This window comes from Sceloporus occidentalis, unplaced genomic scaffold (genome assembly GCF_023333645.1).
Source record: "Sceloporus occidentalis isolate IW3139 unplaced genomic scaffold, rSceOcc1.0.p SCAF_91, whole genome shotgun sequence".
Taxonomy (NCBI): Eukaryota; Metazoa; Chordata; class Lepidosauria; order Squamata; family Phrynosomatidae; genus Sceloporus; species Sceloporus occidentalis.
The window spans coordinates 3,119,464-3,134,087 of NW_028317071.1; the positions used below are offsets into that span (position 1 = coordinate 3,119,464).

General features: G+C 50.2%; 1 protein-coding gene across 1 annotated transcript in view; it reads left to right on the forward strand.

Moving 5' to 3' along the window:
- The window catches only part of ANO8 (anoctamin 8), a 55,699-nt gene that overhangs the window by 33,476 nt on the left and 7,599 nt on the right, over nt 1–14,624 (forward strand). The window contains exons 14-16 of the mRNA XM_089496648.1: nt 2,307–2,498; nt 4,744–4,875; nt 13,648–13,758. Of these exons, the coding sequence (XP_089352774.1) occupies nt 2,307–2,498; nt 4,744–4,875; nt 13,648–13,758 (435 nt within the window). The remainder of the gene's footprint in view (nt 1–2,306; nt 2,499–4,743; nt 4,876–13,647; nt 13,759–14,624) is intronic.

The following is a 14,624-nucleotide window of genomic DNA, read 5'->3' on the forward strand; positions in this document are numbered from 1 at the left end:
CTTAGGGTCTCTTCCAACTGTAGGATTCTATGATTCTGTACTTCTAGGTGGGCAGCCCTAGCAGGGTTGTTGGAGAGGAATTTTGCAATACTGCCCCCTGCCCCCGGTGTCATTTTTGGCTGGAAGATTGCAATCACAGTGCGCCCATGTTATCCACTGGGATTTGGTTCCAGGATCCCCGGTGGATACTAAAACGTGTGGATGCCCAACTCCCATTGAACACAACAGTGCAGTATAATGGTGCCCATTGTATAAAATCAACTTTTGCTTTGGGGAATTTGTGGAATATTTTCAAGCTAGAGATAGTTGAATACGTGGGTGCAGAATACGTGGCTATGGAGGGCCAGCTGTACAAGTCACTCTTGAATACAGCTTTGGGTGTCTTCAGCTGATTTAGCAGTTTTGTGATGTGGGTATGGGGAGGTTAAAGTCAATCTACCATTCCTGAAGGCTTCCAGGAATAGCACTTGACCATCCTGGGGCAACCCATTCTGCATTAGAGCCATAGAATCCTAGTTTGCTGGTACCAGCAAGGCCATAAAATCCAAACCCATGTTCAGTGCAAAAACTCCAGGTCAAGCATCCCTAGCAGGGAGTCCAGCCTCTTTTGGAAAATGTCCAGTGAAGGAGGCCCCACCATTTCTCTAGGTTATTTACTCCATTGTCGAAGTGCTCTCACTATCAAAAAGTTCTTTCTGATGTCCAGTCAAAATCTCCCTTCCTGTAACTTCAAACCATGAGAGCCAATGATAGTCTGGTCCTCCCATCTGGAGCAGCAGAGAACAGACCTGCCCCATCCTTTTCTGGGGCAGCCCTTGAGGTATTTAAAGAGAACCATAATGTCACCCTTCCCTCTTATTCTTCCTTCTTATTCTTCTTTTCACTTTTCACCTTCACCTCCTTTAGTTCCATGGTTCTAAGAAAATAGTAAATGTGGTACCACTGATGTGTCACATTCCTTATGCGCAATTGTTCCTAATGAAAGAAAAGCTCCTGGCTCTCAGTGCTTTATCTTTTTAACTTATGGACCGCGTGGCTATTTTGGTTCATTTACTCAACGATCTGTGAAGTAGCTTTTGGGGATCTCTGTGCACTGATGCTGACCTGCAACTGTTTTAGTGGTGTCGTTGGATTTGCAGATTCTGTGGCCATATTCGCCACTCGGAGCCTTCTTCCACAAGAAAAGAAAGTAGAGTAGCCATTTTCTCCATGCCTTAGCACATGATATTGTAGCACTTCAGTTCTCTGGTGCCTTTCCGCATGGCATCGTAGCACTTCAGTTCCCAGTTCTCTGAGATGGTTTTAAAAGTGCTTTGTTCTTGTAGCTGGAATAATCAGTTCAACAAAAGGCATGCTTGCATGACCATCTCTCACAGGAAGAGAACTGAAGTGCTATGCCATCATGTGGCAAGGCACAGAGAAAGCCACTATTCTTTGGCTCCATTTCCACTTTTTCCCCCCCATGCGATCAGGCTCTCAGATGTTGGTGCCAAACGCATTACTTCCCCAGTTGTCCAAGGCCTGTTATTTTTTGGGCAATATTCTGCCTCAGCTGCTATGTAAAGTGTACTTAACTAAGTAATTAAGTGACTTCTCCTGCATTGCAAAATTGGGTTGAACTGGATGGCCCTTGGAGTCTCTTCCAACTCTGATTGTATACAATACAGATGCAGCCTGGGTCATTTCCCCTCTTCATTCCTAAGAGGAAAAAAAGTAACTGAGGCCCCATACAGAGAGGCCAAAATAAAGCTGCTTCGGATCACTTTAGAGGTATGCTGTTTCAATGATGCATGCGTCCTAAGAGTCCGGAAGCTGCGCTCCAATTCTTAGGACTGGATCATGCCTTTGGCGCAGCTTCCGGACTCTTAGGATGCATGCATCATTGAAACAGCACACTTCCAAAGTGACTTGAAGCAGCTTTATTTTGGCCTCTCTGTATGGGGCCTGAAAGAGCAACAACGTAATGAGTGTTGGCCAAAGTTACTTTTTAAACCTTTCAACAAATGACCAGTTGCAAATTGCTTTGTAACCCTACAGACTAGAATGAATGACTTTTTGGAAATAGCTCCCTAGGGCTATAGTAATCATCTGGTTTGACCTTGCTTTAACTGCTGTGGCTCCATGCTGGGAATTGTAGTTTGTTGTGGCAGCAGAGCTTTCTGAGAGAGAAGGCTACATATTTCACAAATTTACAATTCCCAGAATTCCATAGCATTGAACCATGGCAGTCAAAGCCGGATTATTTCTGCAGTGTGGATGTAGCCAATTGTCGTTGTGCTCATTTTGCCCCTCGTTCCCTGATGCAGGACACCTTCCAGGACTACCTGGAGATGCTCACCCAGTTTGGCTACGTGGTCCTCTTCTCCTCTGCCTTCCCGCTGGCTGCCATGTGTGCCCTGATCAACAACATCATCGAGATCCGGAGTGACGCCTTCAAGTTGTGCACGGGACTCCAGCGCCCCTTTGGGCAGCGGGTGGAGAGCATCGGGGAGTGGCAGGTTAGGACACGGGTGTCACTTTTGGGGCACGGGGAGAGGGGGAGGCACAGGGTGACACCCCAAGTGGGGCTGACACTATGACTCCCTAAACACCTACCTTCGGGTAGAATTGGTCTGTGGCATTTGCCTGCATCCCTTTAAAACAGTCTCTCCTCTTCCTTTGGGGTACTGTATATGCTCATGTATAGGTCTAGAAATGTTAATCAAAAAATTGACCTCCAAAACCTGGGTTGACTTATCCATGAGTCAATGTAAATATTGTACTTTAACTCTTATTTAAAAAGGGAACCATCCCCTGGTGTCCTGGAAACCCTCTGCTCTCTCAACCACCTAGCCTTTAGGATAAGTCCAAACAGTTATGCCTGCCAGAATTTTGTAAGTCCTTTCGCATTGTTTTCCTTTGCTTCATTATTTAGATCCTTTGTTGCATGCCCCTATGTTTTACCCTCAACTTATCCATGGGTCATACATATCAAAATACATAATTTTGGCCCCAAAACCTGTCTTTGACTTATACATGAGGTCGACTTATAGTCGAGTATAATTTCTGTCTTGCTAAAGGCAAGGAGATTCTTCCCTGGATTCGGAAGCAATACAAATGACCTATTCTGGCTGCAAAAACCTCATGATTTATTGTACACCCAGTAAGCTGTACAAAGGGATATGCATAAATCATACCAAGCAAACACCTCTGTTCAGCTGCCGAAGCCCGAGAAATAGCAGCTGAGCGGACCCCTTCTAGGCATGGCATCCCAGGCCTGCAGATCTATGCTGAATCTCCAAGTTTGTCTCAATATCTCAAGTGTTTTTATAGATTTCTCCCAGATCATGTCACTTCTTGATCATACCCCTCCCAGGCCATTGATCAGATAGTTGTTATCCATGGTCCCAACACCACTTTAAAGATGGCTAGCTTTAGATTTTTGCTAATTCAGTTCCAATGTGTATTACGTCTGGGTCTGGGCCAGCTGCGTAAGCTTATAAGTGTTTGGATTCCTCCCTGTACTTTCCCACCTGTTTATTATCTTTTATTCTAGTACAGTTTGCTATCTCTTTTAAGTGTTTAAACTTCTCTCTGTGCTTTCTCAGCTATAGAGGTTAGCAAAAACAGTAGGCCTATGGCATCTGCTGGGGTTTGGTTTCAGGACCACCTGTGGATACCCAAATCTATGGATGGTCAAATCCCATTAAATACAATGGGATGATGATGATGATGACAACGACGTTGGCCCATGGTATCTGCTGGGGTTTGGTTCCAAGACCCGCCATCACATTAAATACAGTGGAATAGAAGTATATCTCTTATATAAAATGGCAAAAACAAGGCTTGCTTTTGGGAATTTATATTTTTTTGAACATTTTCAAGCCATGGATGGTTGAATCCGTGGATAATGAATCCATGGATACTGAGGGTCGACTGTATACTACAACGTGATTTAGCAGAATCCAAGCAAGGTTTTGCTCAAAGAAGCGAAAAGAGACTCCGTTTTGGTAGCATGAAAGAGACCAGTGGCAAATGACTACCTTTATGGTGGAAGTGTAGGAAGGCAAAGAAATATTGAAATAAGATTAGTAAATGAATTGGAAAAAATATTGGGCTTGGAATTGACTATTAGACTGGAATGAGAACATAGGATTTAGATATGTTATCTAACAAGATTGGTTTTTGCAAGAAAATGAGAAACTAAAGAAGTCCCAACATGTCTGGAATGGTTGGAGAGAGTAATGGAAATGGCTCAACCTGACAAATTAAGCAATTTAACAAGAGGAAAACCAAAAGAGACGTATAGGGAAACAGGGAAACCATTTATAGAGTGTATTAAGCGGACAGGAGGGAAAACCTGTTTAATAGTTGGATAATGAGGTCTTAGTCTGGTTATTGTTTTGCCTGGATATTCATTTTTGTAGTTAATAAATGGAATATGTATAATGATTAGGGAGTATATGCTTAGATTATATAAGGATAATAGTACTTAGGAGAGGGGTTATAGGGATTTTCAGTAAGATAACAACTAGAGAATATATGGGAAGTCTTACTCTTTTTTATTATCTTTTTTATTTTATTCCCCCCCCCCTTTTCTTTTCTTTTTATTTTTTCATGTCAGAGGGGAGGGAGGGCAAAAAACAGTGGTTTTTTCTTGCATATGTGCATTGTTTGTGGCTATGTGCCTTATTAATATTGAATAAAATATTGAATAAAATATTGAAATTCATAAGCAAAGGCACCTCTTTTCTCCTTCTGTAGAAAGTGATGGAGGCCATGGGGGTGCTGGCCATTGTGGTGAATTGCTACCTGATCGGCCAGTGCGGACAGCTCCAGCGCCTGTTCCCGTGGCTCAGCCCTGAAGGAGCCATCATCTCCGTAGTGGTGTTGGAGGTGGGTGCCAGTGGTGCCAGGAACCCACTTCTCCCTCATTGCATCTGTGCCAGAGGCTGCAGCGTTCATAGAGAAAGGCTTCATGGGTCTTGGTAACCAAAGAAGGAATAATTTTTGGTGGGGTTTTCGGGCTATGAGGGCATATTATAGAAGAATTTATTCCTGATGTTTTGCCAGCATCTGTGGCTGGCATCTTCAGAGAATGCTGGCATGGAAGAGAGAGAGAGAGAGAGAGAGTGTATTGTGTGACCCTGGGTTAGGAGGAATGTTTCCCATGTTAATCTGTGTATTGTTCTGTTGTTGATAGATTAACACAAATTAACATGGGAATCATTCCTCCTAACCCAGGGTCACACAGAGTGTGTGTGTGTGTGTGTGTGTGTGTGTGTGTGTGTGTGTATACTCTCTCTCTCTCTCTCTCTCTCTCTCTCTCTCTCTCTCTCTCTCTCTCTTCCATGCCAGCATTCTCTGAAGATGCCAGCCACAGATGCTGGCGAAACGTCAGGAATAAACTCTTCTAGAACATGGCCACAGAGCCCAAAACCCCCACACAAAACTATGGATGCCAGCCATGAAAGCCTTGGACTTCACAAAGAAGAAATACATTTTATAGTTTTATGCAGAGCTGGGCAACAGCATGGGAAAAGGAGCTACCATCTTGCTATAGGAAATGCCAGACTGGGCCACACTTCTTTGATTTTTAATTTAAAAAATAGTTAAAATTAGTTTGAAATTTAATTTATTACAAATGTCTAACAGCTATAATTTTGGTAGGGGTCTAAATACCCTGAAGTGTGGCATAGCGGTTTGACTGTTGGACTAGAACTCCAGAGACCAGGTTTGAATCCCCGCTCGGCCATGAAAACCCACTGGATGGTGGCAAGTCACACTCTCTCAGCCTCAATGGCAAACCTCCTCTGAACAAATCCTGCCAAGAAACCCTCATGATAGAGTTGCCTTAGGGTTGCCATAACTCGGCAATGGCATGAAGGTACACAGCAACAACAACAACAACAACAAATACCTTGAGCATTGGATTATGACTCTGGAGATCAGGGTTTGAATCCCTGCTTGGCCATGGGAACCCGCTGGGTGTCCTTTGGCAAAACCCCTCTGAAGAAATCTTGCCAAGAAAACCCTATGATAGCTTTGCCTTAGATTCACTGTAAGTTAGAAACAATATGGGAAGGTCCTTTGAGATTTAGTCCTTGGTTCCTCTCTTCTTAGGGGATGATGGGGACTGGAATTCAGGTCTGGAGAACACTGGTCCCCTCCTCTGAACTCCAGGCCCCATCATCCCCTGAGAAGAGAGGAACTGAGGAATAAATCAATTTGATTCTGCAGCATTGTTGGCAGGGAAATTCGAGAGACTCTCATCCAACTAAGCAACATTTCCAAATTCTGGGCTGGATTGTCTAGGACAGGGATTCCCAAACTTTGCTCCCCCAAGTGTTTTGGACTTCAGCTCCCAGAAGCCCTAACCAGGAGGTCTGGGGACTGAAGTCCAAAACATCTGGAAGAGCAAGGTTTGGGAATCTCTGGTTTAGGAGGATCACAGGGCCATCTTTGGGACAAGAAATATTGATGTACCCCACAATCTATGGTGGCTCAAGAATTGGTTGGGTGGGCCAGAATCCAATGGAAGCCATGCCTCCCAGCCTCCACCTCTGAGAGCTTCAGAATATAGAATCATAGAATCTCAGAGTTGGAAGGAACCACCAAAGGTCATCTAGTTCAACCCCCTGCCATGCAGGAACACACAATCAAAGCACCCATAAAAGATGCTCATCTCAGATCTGTTTAAAGACCTCCAAAGAAGCAGAGTTCGCCAGGATGAAGATGCCTGGCACCTTCAACTTCTCCTCCTAGGTTTTGTTCTCCATGTTGTGTATCACAGTGGGGAGTCCCTAGTGCAAACACACTGCCTGCAACTACGCACAGCCCTGCAAGGGAGCTGCGGGATTTTTGCACAAGCCGGCTTCACTGGCTCCCACAACCAGGGAACAGGATCCTAGCTGTAATTTCCAAATATGCATGATACCAACTAAGGATAATAAAAACCTTTCTTCTTCGTGGTCTCTGCGAATCATACAAATGGGTTTCACTGCGCCTGCGCAGTGCTGTTCGGAACCTTCTGGAATCACTGGGCAAAGTTTACTTTGCAACATATAGAAACTTTTTGGCGGTAACTCCGCCCACCCGTTTATAAGGCCCCTGCCTTCCCGCTCTTTTCCCCAGTTCCTTTTTTCCGCCGCGCTAGCTGCTTCTAGGAACTTTCGCTCGCTCTTGCTTGTACGGAATCACTTTCACTAGACCTCGGACTGTTTTTGACCATTCTCTCTCTCCCGCCCCGGTAACTTCAGACTTCTTCGGCTTGTTTTTTGACTTCGCTTTGACTCTCCCTCGGATTTGACGACTTTGAAGGATGCCTGCGCCCTTCAAGAAATGTGATGCCTGCGGGGGCAAGGTGCCCGTCCAGGACCCTCACTCCTCCTGCCTGTTTTGTCTGGGAAAGGACCATGATGCCAGAGCCTGTCACCTCTGTAAGTCTCTGTCCTCCCAAGCCAGGAAGAACTGGGAGTCCCGGCTGACTTCGGCTATTGCCCTGGGAAAGGTCCGGGAGGGACGTCCCCACTCATCTTCGCTTCCTCCGGCTGCCCCGGCTGCTCCGCCTGCGTCTTCTTCACGGGCCAGCGTTTCTAGTGTGGTCTCTGTCCCGGCTGGGACACGATCTCCGACCACCTCCGATGTGGCCCGTGGTCTCCCGAGACCCAGTGTCACCGACGAACCCTCCAAGCGCCCCCAGAAAACCTCGGGGACTGAGGGTTCCGAGCCCAGGGAGAGATCCGGGAGGAAACCGTCCCCGGAGGGCTCGCGCTCGAGAGAGCGTCAGGAGTCGGGAGTCCGGACCGTCTCGCTACCGTCCTCCAAGGCGTCATCGAAGACATCTCGCCACGCCTCCAAGTTGCCCGAGACGGGGGCATCTTCCTCTGGAAAGGCGGTACCATCGGAGAGGGCTAAGCCAGCCAAGCCCCACTCCAAGGGAGTCACTGTCCTGCACGACTTGCCGGACAATCCCTTCTTTCCGCCTGAAGACTTGGCAGTGACTCCGACGTCTTTCAAAAAGAGGCGTCACGCGGAGGTGACCAAGGCAGCTCCACCCAAGAAGTCCAAGACCAAGGACCACTCCGGGTCAGGGCGTCCGGCCGAGTCAAAGGAGCGTGCTCCACACAAACGACGCTCCCCCTCCAAGGAGACCTCGGAGAAGACCCCCTCCAAGAAGGCCTCGGGGAAGACCCCCTCGCACCCGAAGAAGACGGTCTCAGCACAGGTAACCACGGTGCTGACCACGCCACTCCTGCCGGCCCAAGATCTCGCCGCCGTCAGCGAACCATCCTCTCCCCAGAGGGAGCCATCTCCGCTCTCCGTCCATTCAGATGAGGAGGAGGCTGTCCCTGTTTCTGACATCGACGAGCCACGAGAGCTGGACACTGACATGTTCTTTGACACCGAGACTCAGAGGTACTACATGTCGGTCCCGAAGGAGAGGGCTTTCAGGGAATTCACCAGGCTTAACTTGCGCCCGGCGGTTCCCCAGGGTGACGAGCCATCATCCTCCCATGCGGTGGCCTCGTCCTCGGTACCTCGCCGTCCGCCTTCCGAGCCGCCGGCCCCGCAAATCCCGGCTCGTACTCCATCCCGAGCCAAGGTGACTGACATCCCCCTGACGTCGGACTCCGATTCAGAACAGGATCCCTTGCCTCCATCACGGGAACCTTCTGATGGAGAAGAGGACCCATCCGACCCGCCTTCGCCGCAGGAGTTGCATCACCTGGGCTCCTCATCCCCCACTGACGATGTTCGCTCCTTCAGCGAACACATCATTAAGATGTGCCGGACTCTTGATATCGAGCTTTCCCCGCCTGAGGAGGAGGCTCGCGATCCGGTAGAACGCCGGGTCCTCGGTCGTGTTCCCACTCCACCCTGCATCCTGATGTTGCCCTCGTTGCAGTCCATTGTGCAGAGGTCATGGGATGCCCCGACTTCGCTCGCCGCGTCCTCCAGGAAGGTCGAGACGCTGTACCGGATCTCCCCGCCGGGCTGTCCATGGTTGACCGACCATCCCAAACCTAACTCGGCCATCGTGGAGGGGGCACAGCAGACCTTCGTGCCAAAGCAGGCGACGTCCCCGGCAGACCGAGAGGCCAAGAAGATCGATGGCCTAGCCAAAAAGGCCTACTCTTCGGCCGCCCTCACCGTAAAGGCTATAAATTACAACGCCTGTATGGGGGCATACATCCAGGCCTTGATGGAGGGGATTTCGCCCATCATCCCTGACGTCCCTGATGAGGTCCAATGTCGCTTGGTGGAGATCCGGGATGAGGCCCACTCCATAGGGAGTTGGATCATCACCGCCTCCAGGAACGTCGCCAACTGCGCGGGACGAGGCATGGCAGCATCGCTGGCTTTGCGCCGACATGCCTGGGTGAGGGGGTCAGACCTCAACGCCAACGTTAAATCGGCCATTGAGGACATGCCTCTGGACGGTACCGGCCTTTTCCACGCCGACACGGATGAGCGTCTGAACCGTAAGTTCAGAATGAAGGCAGCGGCTAAGAAGCACGGGATGTCGTCCACCCCCGTCTCTCCCTTCAGAAGAAGGCACCGTCCTTGGCCACTGCAAGGTCAGTCCCAGGGCTCCTTCCCTCAAGACCGTCAACCTCAGCAGCAGGGCTCACAGAGGCGCCGTTACCCCTCGCAGTCTTCCTCCTCCTCTGGCCGTCGTAATTTCCCGCCTCGGTACTGCAAGTCCCGCCGGCAGGACACTGACCAGGGGAAGAAGAGAGCCTGAAGGGACGCAGCGCACTTCGTTTCCCCTTCGCCCTTGTTCTTTCTGGACATCCTGAGGCCTTTTACTAACATCTGGGCCTCGATTACATCGGACTCGTGGGTTCTTAACATCGTCCGCAGGGGATATGCCCTCGAGTTCCAAGAGCTCCCTCCAACCGGGGCCTTTTTGTCCACTCTCCCCTCGGACACCCTTCTCGACGAAGTGCGCACTTTGCTGGAAAAAGGGGCAATCTCCCCTTTACCGCCCGAACAATGCTCTAGGGCTTTTTTCTCCAGGTACTTCACGGTACCGAAAGCGGATGGGGGAATCAGGCCCATCCTGGACTTAAGACAATTGAATCTGTTCCTTGAATACCATCACTTTCAAATGGTAACCTTGGCCTCCATTCTGCCTTTACTCCATCAGGGTCTGTGGTTCGCGACCGTCGACCTGAAGGATGCCTACTTCCACATCGGGATCCGGGAGTCCCACCGACGATTCCTCGCCTTCGCTGTGGGCTCCGCCGCATACCACTACAACGTCCTCCCCTTCGGCCTTGCCACGGCACCAAGAGTCTTCACGAAGTGCATGGCACCGGTGGTGGCCTACCTTCATCAGAAGGGGTTCATGGTCTTTCCGTACCTGGACGACTGGCTTTTCGCTGCCGAATCCCAGAGAGAACTGCAGGAGGCTCTCTCATTCGCCTTAGACCTTTTGGACTCCCTCGGTCTGGTGATCAACCGAGAAAAGTCCCAGACAGGTCAAGTTCATCGGGGCCATCCTCGACTCCGAAACATGCTCCGCCTTTCTCCCTCCAGACCGTTTCCAGGCGCTGATGACTTCGATCAGGCCCTGCATCTCTCACAGAAGGGTGAGGGCCAGGGACGTCCAGGTCGCCCTGGGCCACGTGGCATCGACAACGTTCGTCACTCCATGGTCAAGACTCCGCCTTCAACCTCTTCAGTCCTGGTTCCTCTCGGCCTTCTCTCCGATGACAGATCCTCTGTCCAAATGGCTCACGGTACCGAGACCTGTAGCCGCCTCCCTCAGATGGTGGTTGGACTGCCGCAACGTGTGCATCGGAATGCCCTTTCATCAGCCTCAGCCCCAACTGACTCTGACAACAGATGCATCCCTGGAGGGATGGGGCGCTCACCTGCTCGACCTGGTCGTCAAAGACAGGTGGTCTGTCCAGGACAAGCTCCTCCACATCAGTGCTCTAGAAATGTTGGCAGTAGAGAAGGCACTGAGGGCATTCGAATCCGCGGTCACAGACAAGGTGGTCCTCCTGAGAACGGACAACACCACCGTGATGTACTACATCAACAAACAAGGAGGCACCAAGTCAAAGACCCTGCTCGACCTCACTCTCCGCATCTGGGACTGGTGCATCCAGAGGCGCGTCCTCCTCCAGGCGATTCATCTTCCCGGAGAGGACAACGAGCTGGCGGATCGCCTAAGCAGATCCCCTTCGGTGTGCCACGAGTGGAGGCTCCATCCCGAGACGGTCAGCGACCTCTTCGACCGGTGGGGAAATCCCCGGATTGACCTCTTCGCAATCGGTCGGAACAGCCACTGTCCCCAGTTCTGCTCCAGGAAGCGAATGGACGGATCCCTCGGAGACGCGTTCGCTTTCCTCTGGACGGGGGAGCTCCTCTACGCCTTCCCTCCGTTCCCTCTCATCATCAGGGTGGTGTCCAAGATGACAACGGACCGGTCGCATGCGATCCTGATCACGCCGTGGTGGCCGAGACAACCGTGGTTCGCATCCCTTCTCCACCTCTCCAAGAGATGCTTCCTCCGTCTCGATCCTCGCCCGGACCTGCTGTCGATCCAGGACGGACGGATTCTCCACCCGGACATCGAGAGCCTACCACTGGTGGCCTGGAGGATACAGCCCTGAACGCCCTGCCGGAGGCGGTGAGGACAGTGATCCTGGCTGCACAGAAACCTTCCACCCAGCGGTCCTACGCCCTGAAATGGAAGAAATTGTGCCTCTTCCTTGATTGAAAGGGCTTGTCTCCAGCTCAGGTTTCTACTTCAGTGGTGCTGGAGTTTTTGATGGCGCTTTTGGATGAGGGGCTGTGCCTCGCATCCATTAAATGCTATTTATCTGCCATTTGTGCTAAGTACCAGTTCGGGGGGAGGGCTTCCTTTTTCAGGGATCCTTTGGTGAAAGGGTTCCTTAAGGGATGTGCCAACCTATACCCTCCGGTGTCGGTACCGGCACCGGCTTGGAGCTTGGAGGCGGTGTTGTCTGCACTCCAATCCAAGCCTTTTGAACTGATGGCCACAGCGGACTTGAGACTTTTGACTTGGAAAACTGCCTTTCTTGTGGCCATCACCTCTGCCCGCCGTGCGGGCGAACTCTGTGCTTTGCGGAGGGACCAGCCCTTCCTGAGGTTCCACAAGGACAAGGTGGTCCTCTGGACAGACATTACCTTCCTGCCTAAGGTTGTCTCCGCGTTCCATATGTGCCAGGACATTGTGTTGCCGACCCTCGCTTCCAATCTGACTTCGGATGCGGAGCGAAGCCTGCACTCTCTGGATGTCAGGAGAGCGCTGGCATTTTACCTGGACAGAACTGCTGCCTCCAGTCGGTCTGAGAGACTTTTCCAATGCTACTCGGAACCGAAGAAGGGGTTGCCTGTCTCTGCGCAGAGCTTTTCCAAATGGGTGGCCGGTACCATCCACCTCTGCTATGAACTGTTGGGCAAACCTCTCCCTGGCAGGGTTCGGTCCCATTCTACAAGGGCAATGTCAGCATCCTCTGCATTCCTGTCGGGGATTCCCTTGGAGGATGTCTGCAAGGCTGCTGTCTGGTCCCAGCCATTGACTTTTATAAAGCACTATAGGTTGGACACCAGAGCCATCCGAGACGCAGCTTTCGGGAGGGCTATGTTGGTTTCAGGGTTGCATTGATTGCACTTCTGATGGTTGGTGTTGTAGCATCTTTGTGCATTATGCCACTGTTTTACATTCTGTTGAATGTTGATTTCCACGATTTCGATGGGATTGGTCTTGCATGACCTGTTATTCCCTCCTCAGGGTTTGCAATGTTATTGCTATGTTGAGTTTGTGCATGAACAAAAGACTGACTCTTTTTATGGTTCAAGGTTTTTATTGTTACAATAAATTGACCCTTGCTTTACCATAGCTTTGGTTTCAGGACACTCCCTCCGCCGCATACCTAAGCTTGTCAGTCTAAACCCATTTGTATGATTCGCAGAGACCACGAAGAAGAAGGACAGGTTGCTTACCTGTAACAGTATTTCTTCGAGTGGTCATCTGCGAATACATACAAATCCCACCCGTCCATCCCCTCAGTGTCCTGCTCTTATTGGCTCTTTCATCGCCTGCTTGGCGGAAAAAATTGCGGAACTGGGGAAAAGAGCGGGAAGGCAGGGGCCTTATAACGGGTGGGCGGAGTTACTGCCAAAAAGTTTCTATATGTTGCAAAGTAAACTTTGCCCAGTGATTCCAGAAGGTTCCGAACAGCACTGCGTAGGCGCAGTGAAACCCATTTGTATGTATTCGCAGATGACCACTCGAAGAAATACTGTTACAGGTAAGCAACCTGTCCTTCTTGGTCGTACTGCATGGCATCAGATATACTTTGTTGGACTTTATCTTCCAGTTTCAGGAGTGATCTGAAATCTGGGATAAATCTGCAGCAGGGTGATGCTGTAGCAAAGAAGGCAAATATTATTTTGGTCTGCATTAATAGAAGCATAGGTTCTAAGAATAGGGAAATTGTATTCTCCCTATATTCAGTACTGGCCTCATCTGGAGTCCTGGGTTCAGTTCTGGTCACCTCATTTTAAGAAGGATTGGTTCAGTGAAGGGCATAAGGATGATAAGAATACAGAGGGTGTTAGAGGAGGGCATCACTGTTGCATCCTCAACTTGTCTCTCCCTCAACCTGTTTCTTTTCCCGACAGCATTTTGCGCTTTTGATCAAATACATCATCCAGGTTGCAATCCCTGATATCCCAGGGTGGGTTGCAGAAGAAATGGCCAAACTGGAGTATCAGCGGAGGGAGGCCTTTAAGGTGAGTTGGAAGGAGCAGATTCTCTGCCCAAGGTTTTCATTTTTTGGGTGGGGATAACTGGAATTTAATAATAATAATAATAATAATAATAATAATAATAATACGTTTTATTTATAGACCGCTATTCCGCAATGATCATAGCGGTGTACAGTGAAAATTGAATTCAATACAAATACAATGTGACAATTAAAGCAGGGAGAAGTCTCATCCTTCAGACAGTCCCTGATGTTGCTGGGTCTGCCTGATGGCTCCCTCTGAGGCCGAGATGACAGTTGAGGAGGAAGGGGCCTCTTCCTTCAGGCAGTCCCTGATGTTGCAGGTCTGCCTGATGGCTCCCTCTGAGGCCGAGATGACAGTTGAGGAGGGAGGGGCCTCTTCCTTCAGGCAGTCCATGATGGAGCTGGGTCTGCCTGATGGCTCCCTCTGAGGCCGAGATGACAGTTGAGGAGGAAGGGGCCTCTTCCTTCAGGCAGTCCCTGATGTTGCTGGTCTGCCTGATGGCTCCCTCTGAGGCCGAGATGACAGTTGAGGAGGGAGGGGCCTCTTCCTTCAGGCAGTCCATGATGGAGCTGGGTCTGCCTGATGGCTCCCTCTGAGGCCGAGATGACAGTTGAGGAGGAAGGGGCCTCTTCCTTCAGGCAGTCCCTGATGTTGCTGGTCTGCCTGATGGCTCCCTCTGAGGCCGAGATGACAGTTGAGGAGGGAGGGGCCTCTTCCTTCAGGCAGTCCCTGATGTTGCTGGTCTGCCTGATGGCTCCCTCTGAGGCCGAGATGACAGTTGAGGAGGGAGGGGCCTCTTCCTTCAGGCAGTCCAAGATGTTGCTGGGTCTGCCTGATGGCTCCCTCTGAGGCCGAGATGACAGTTG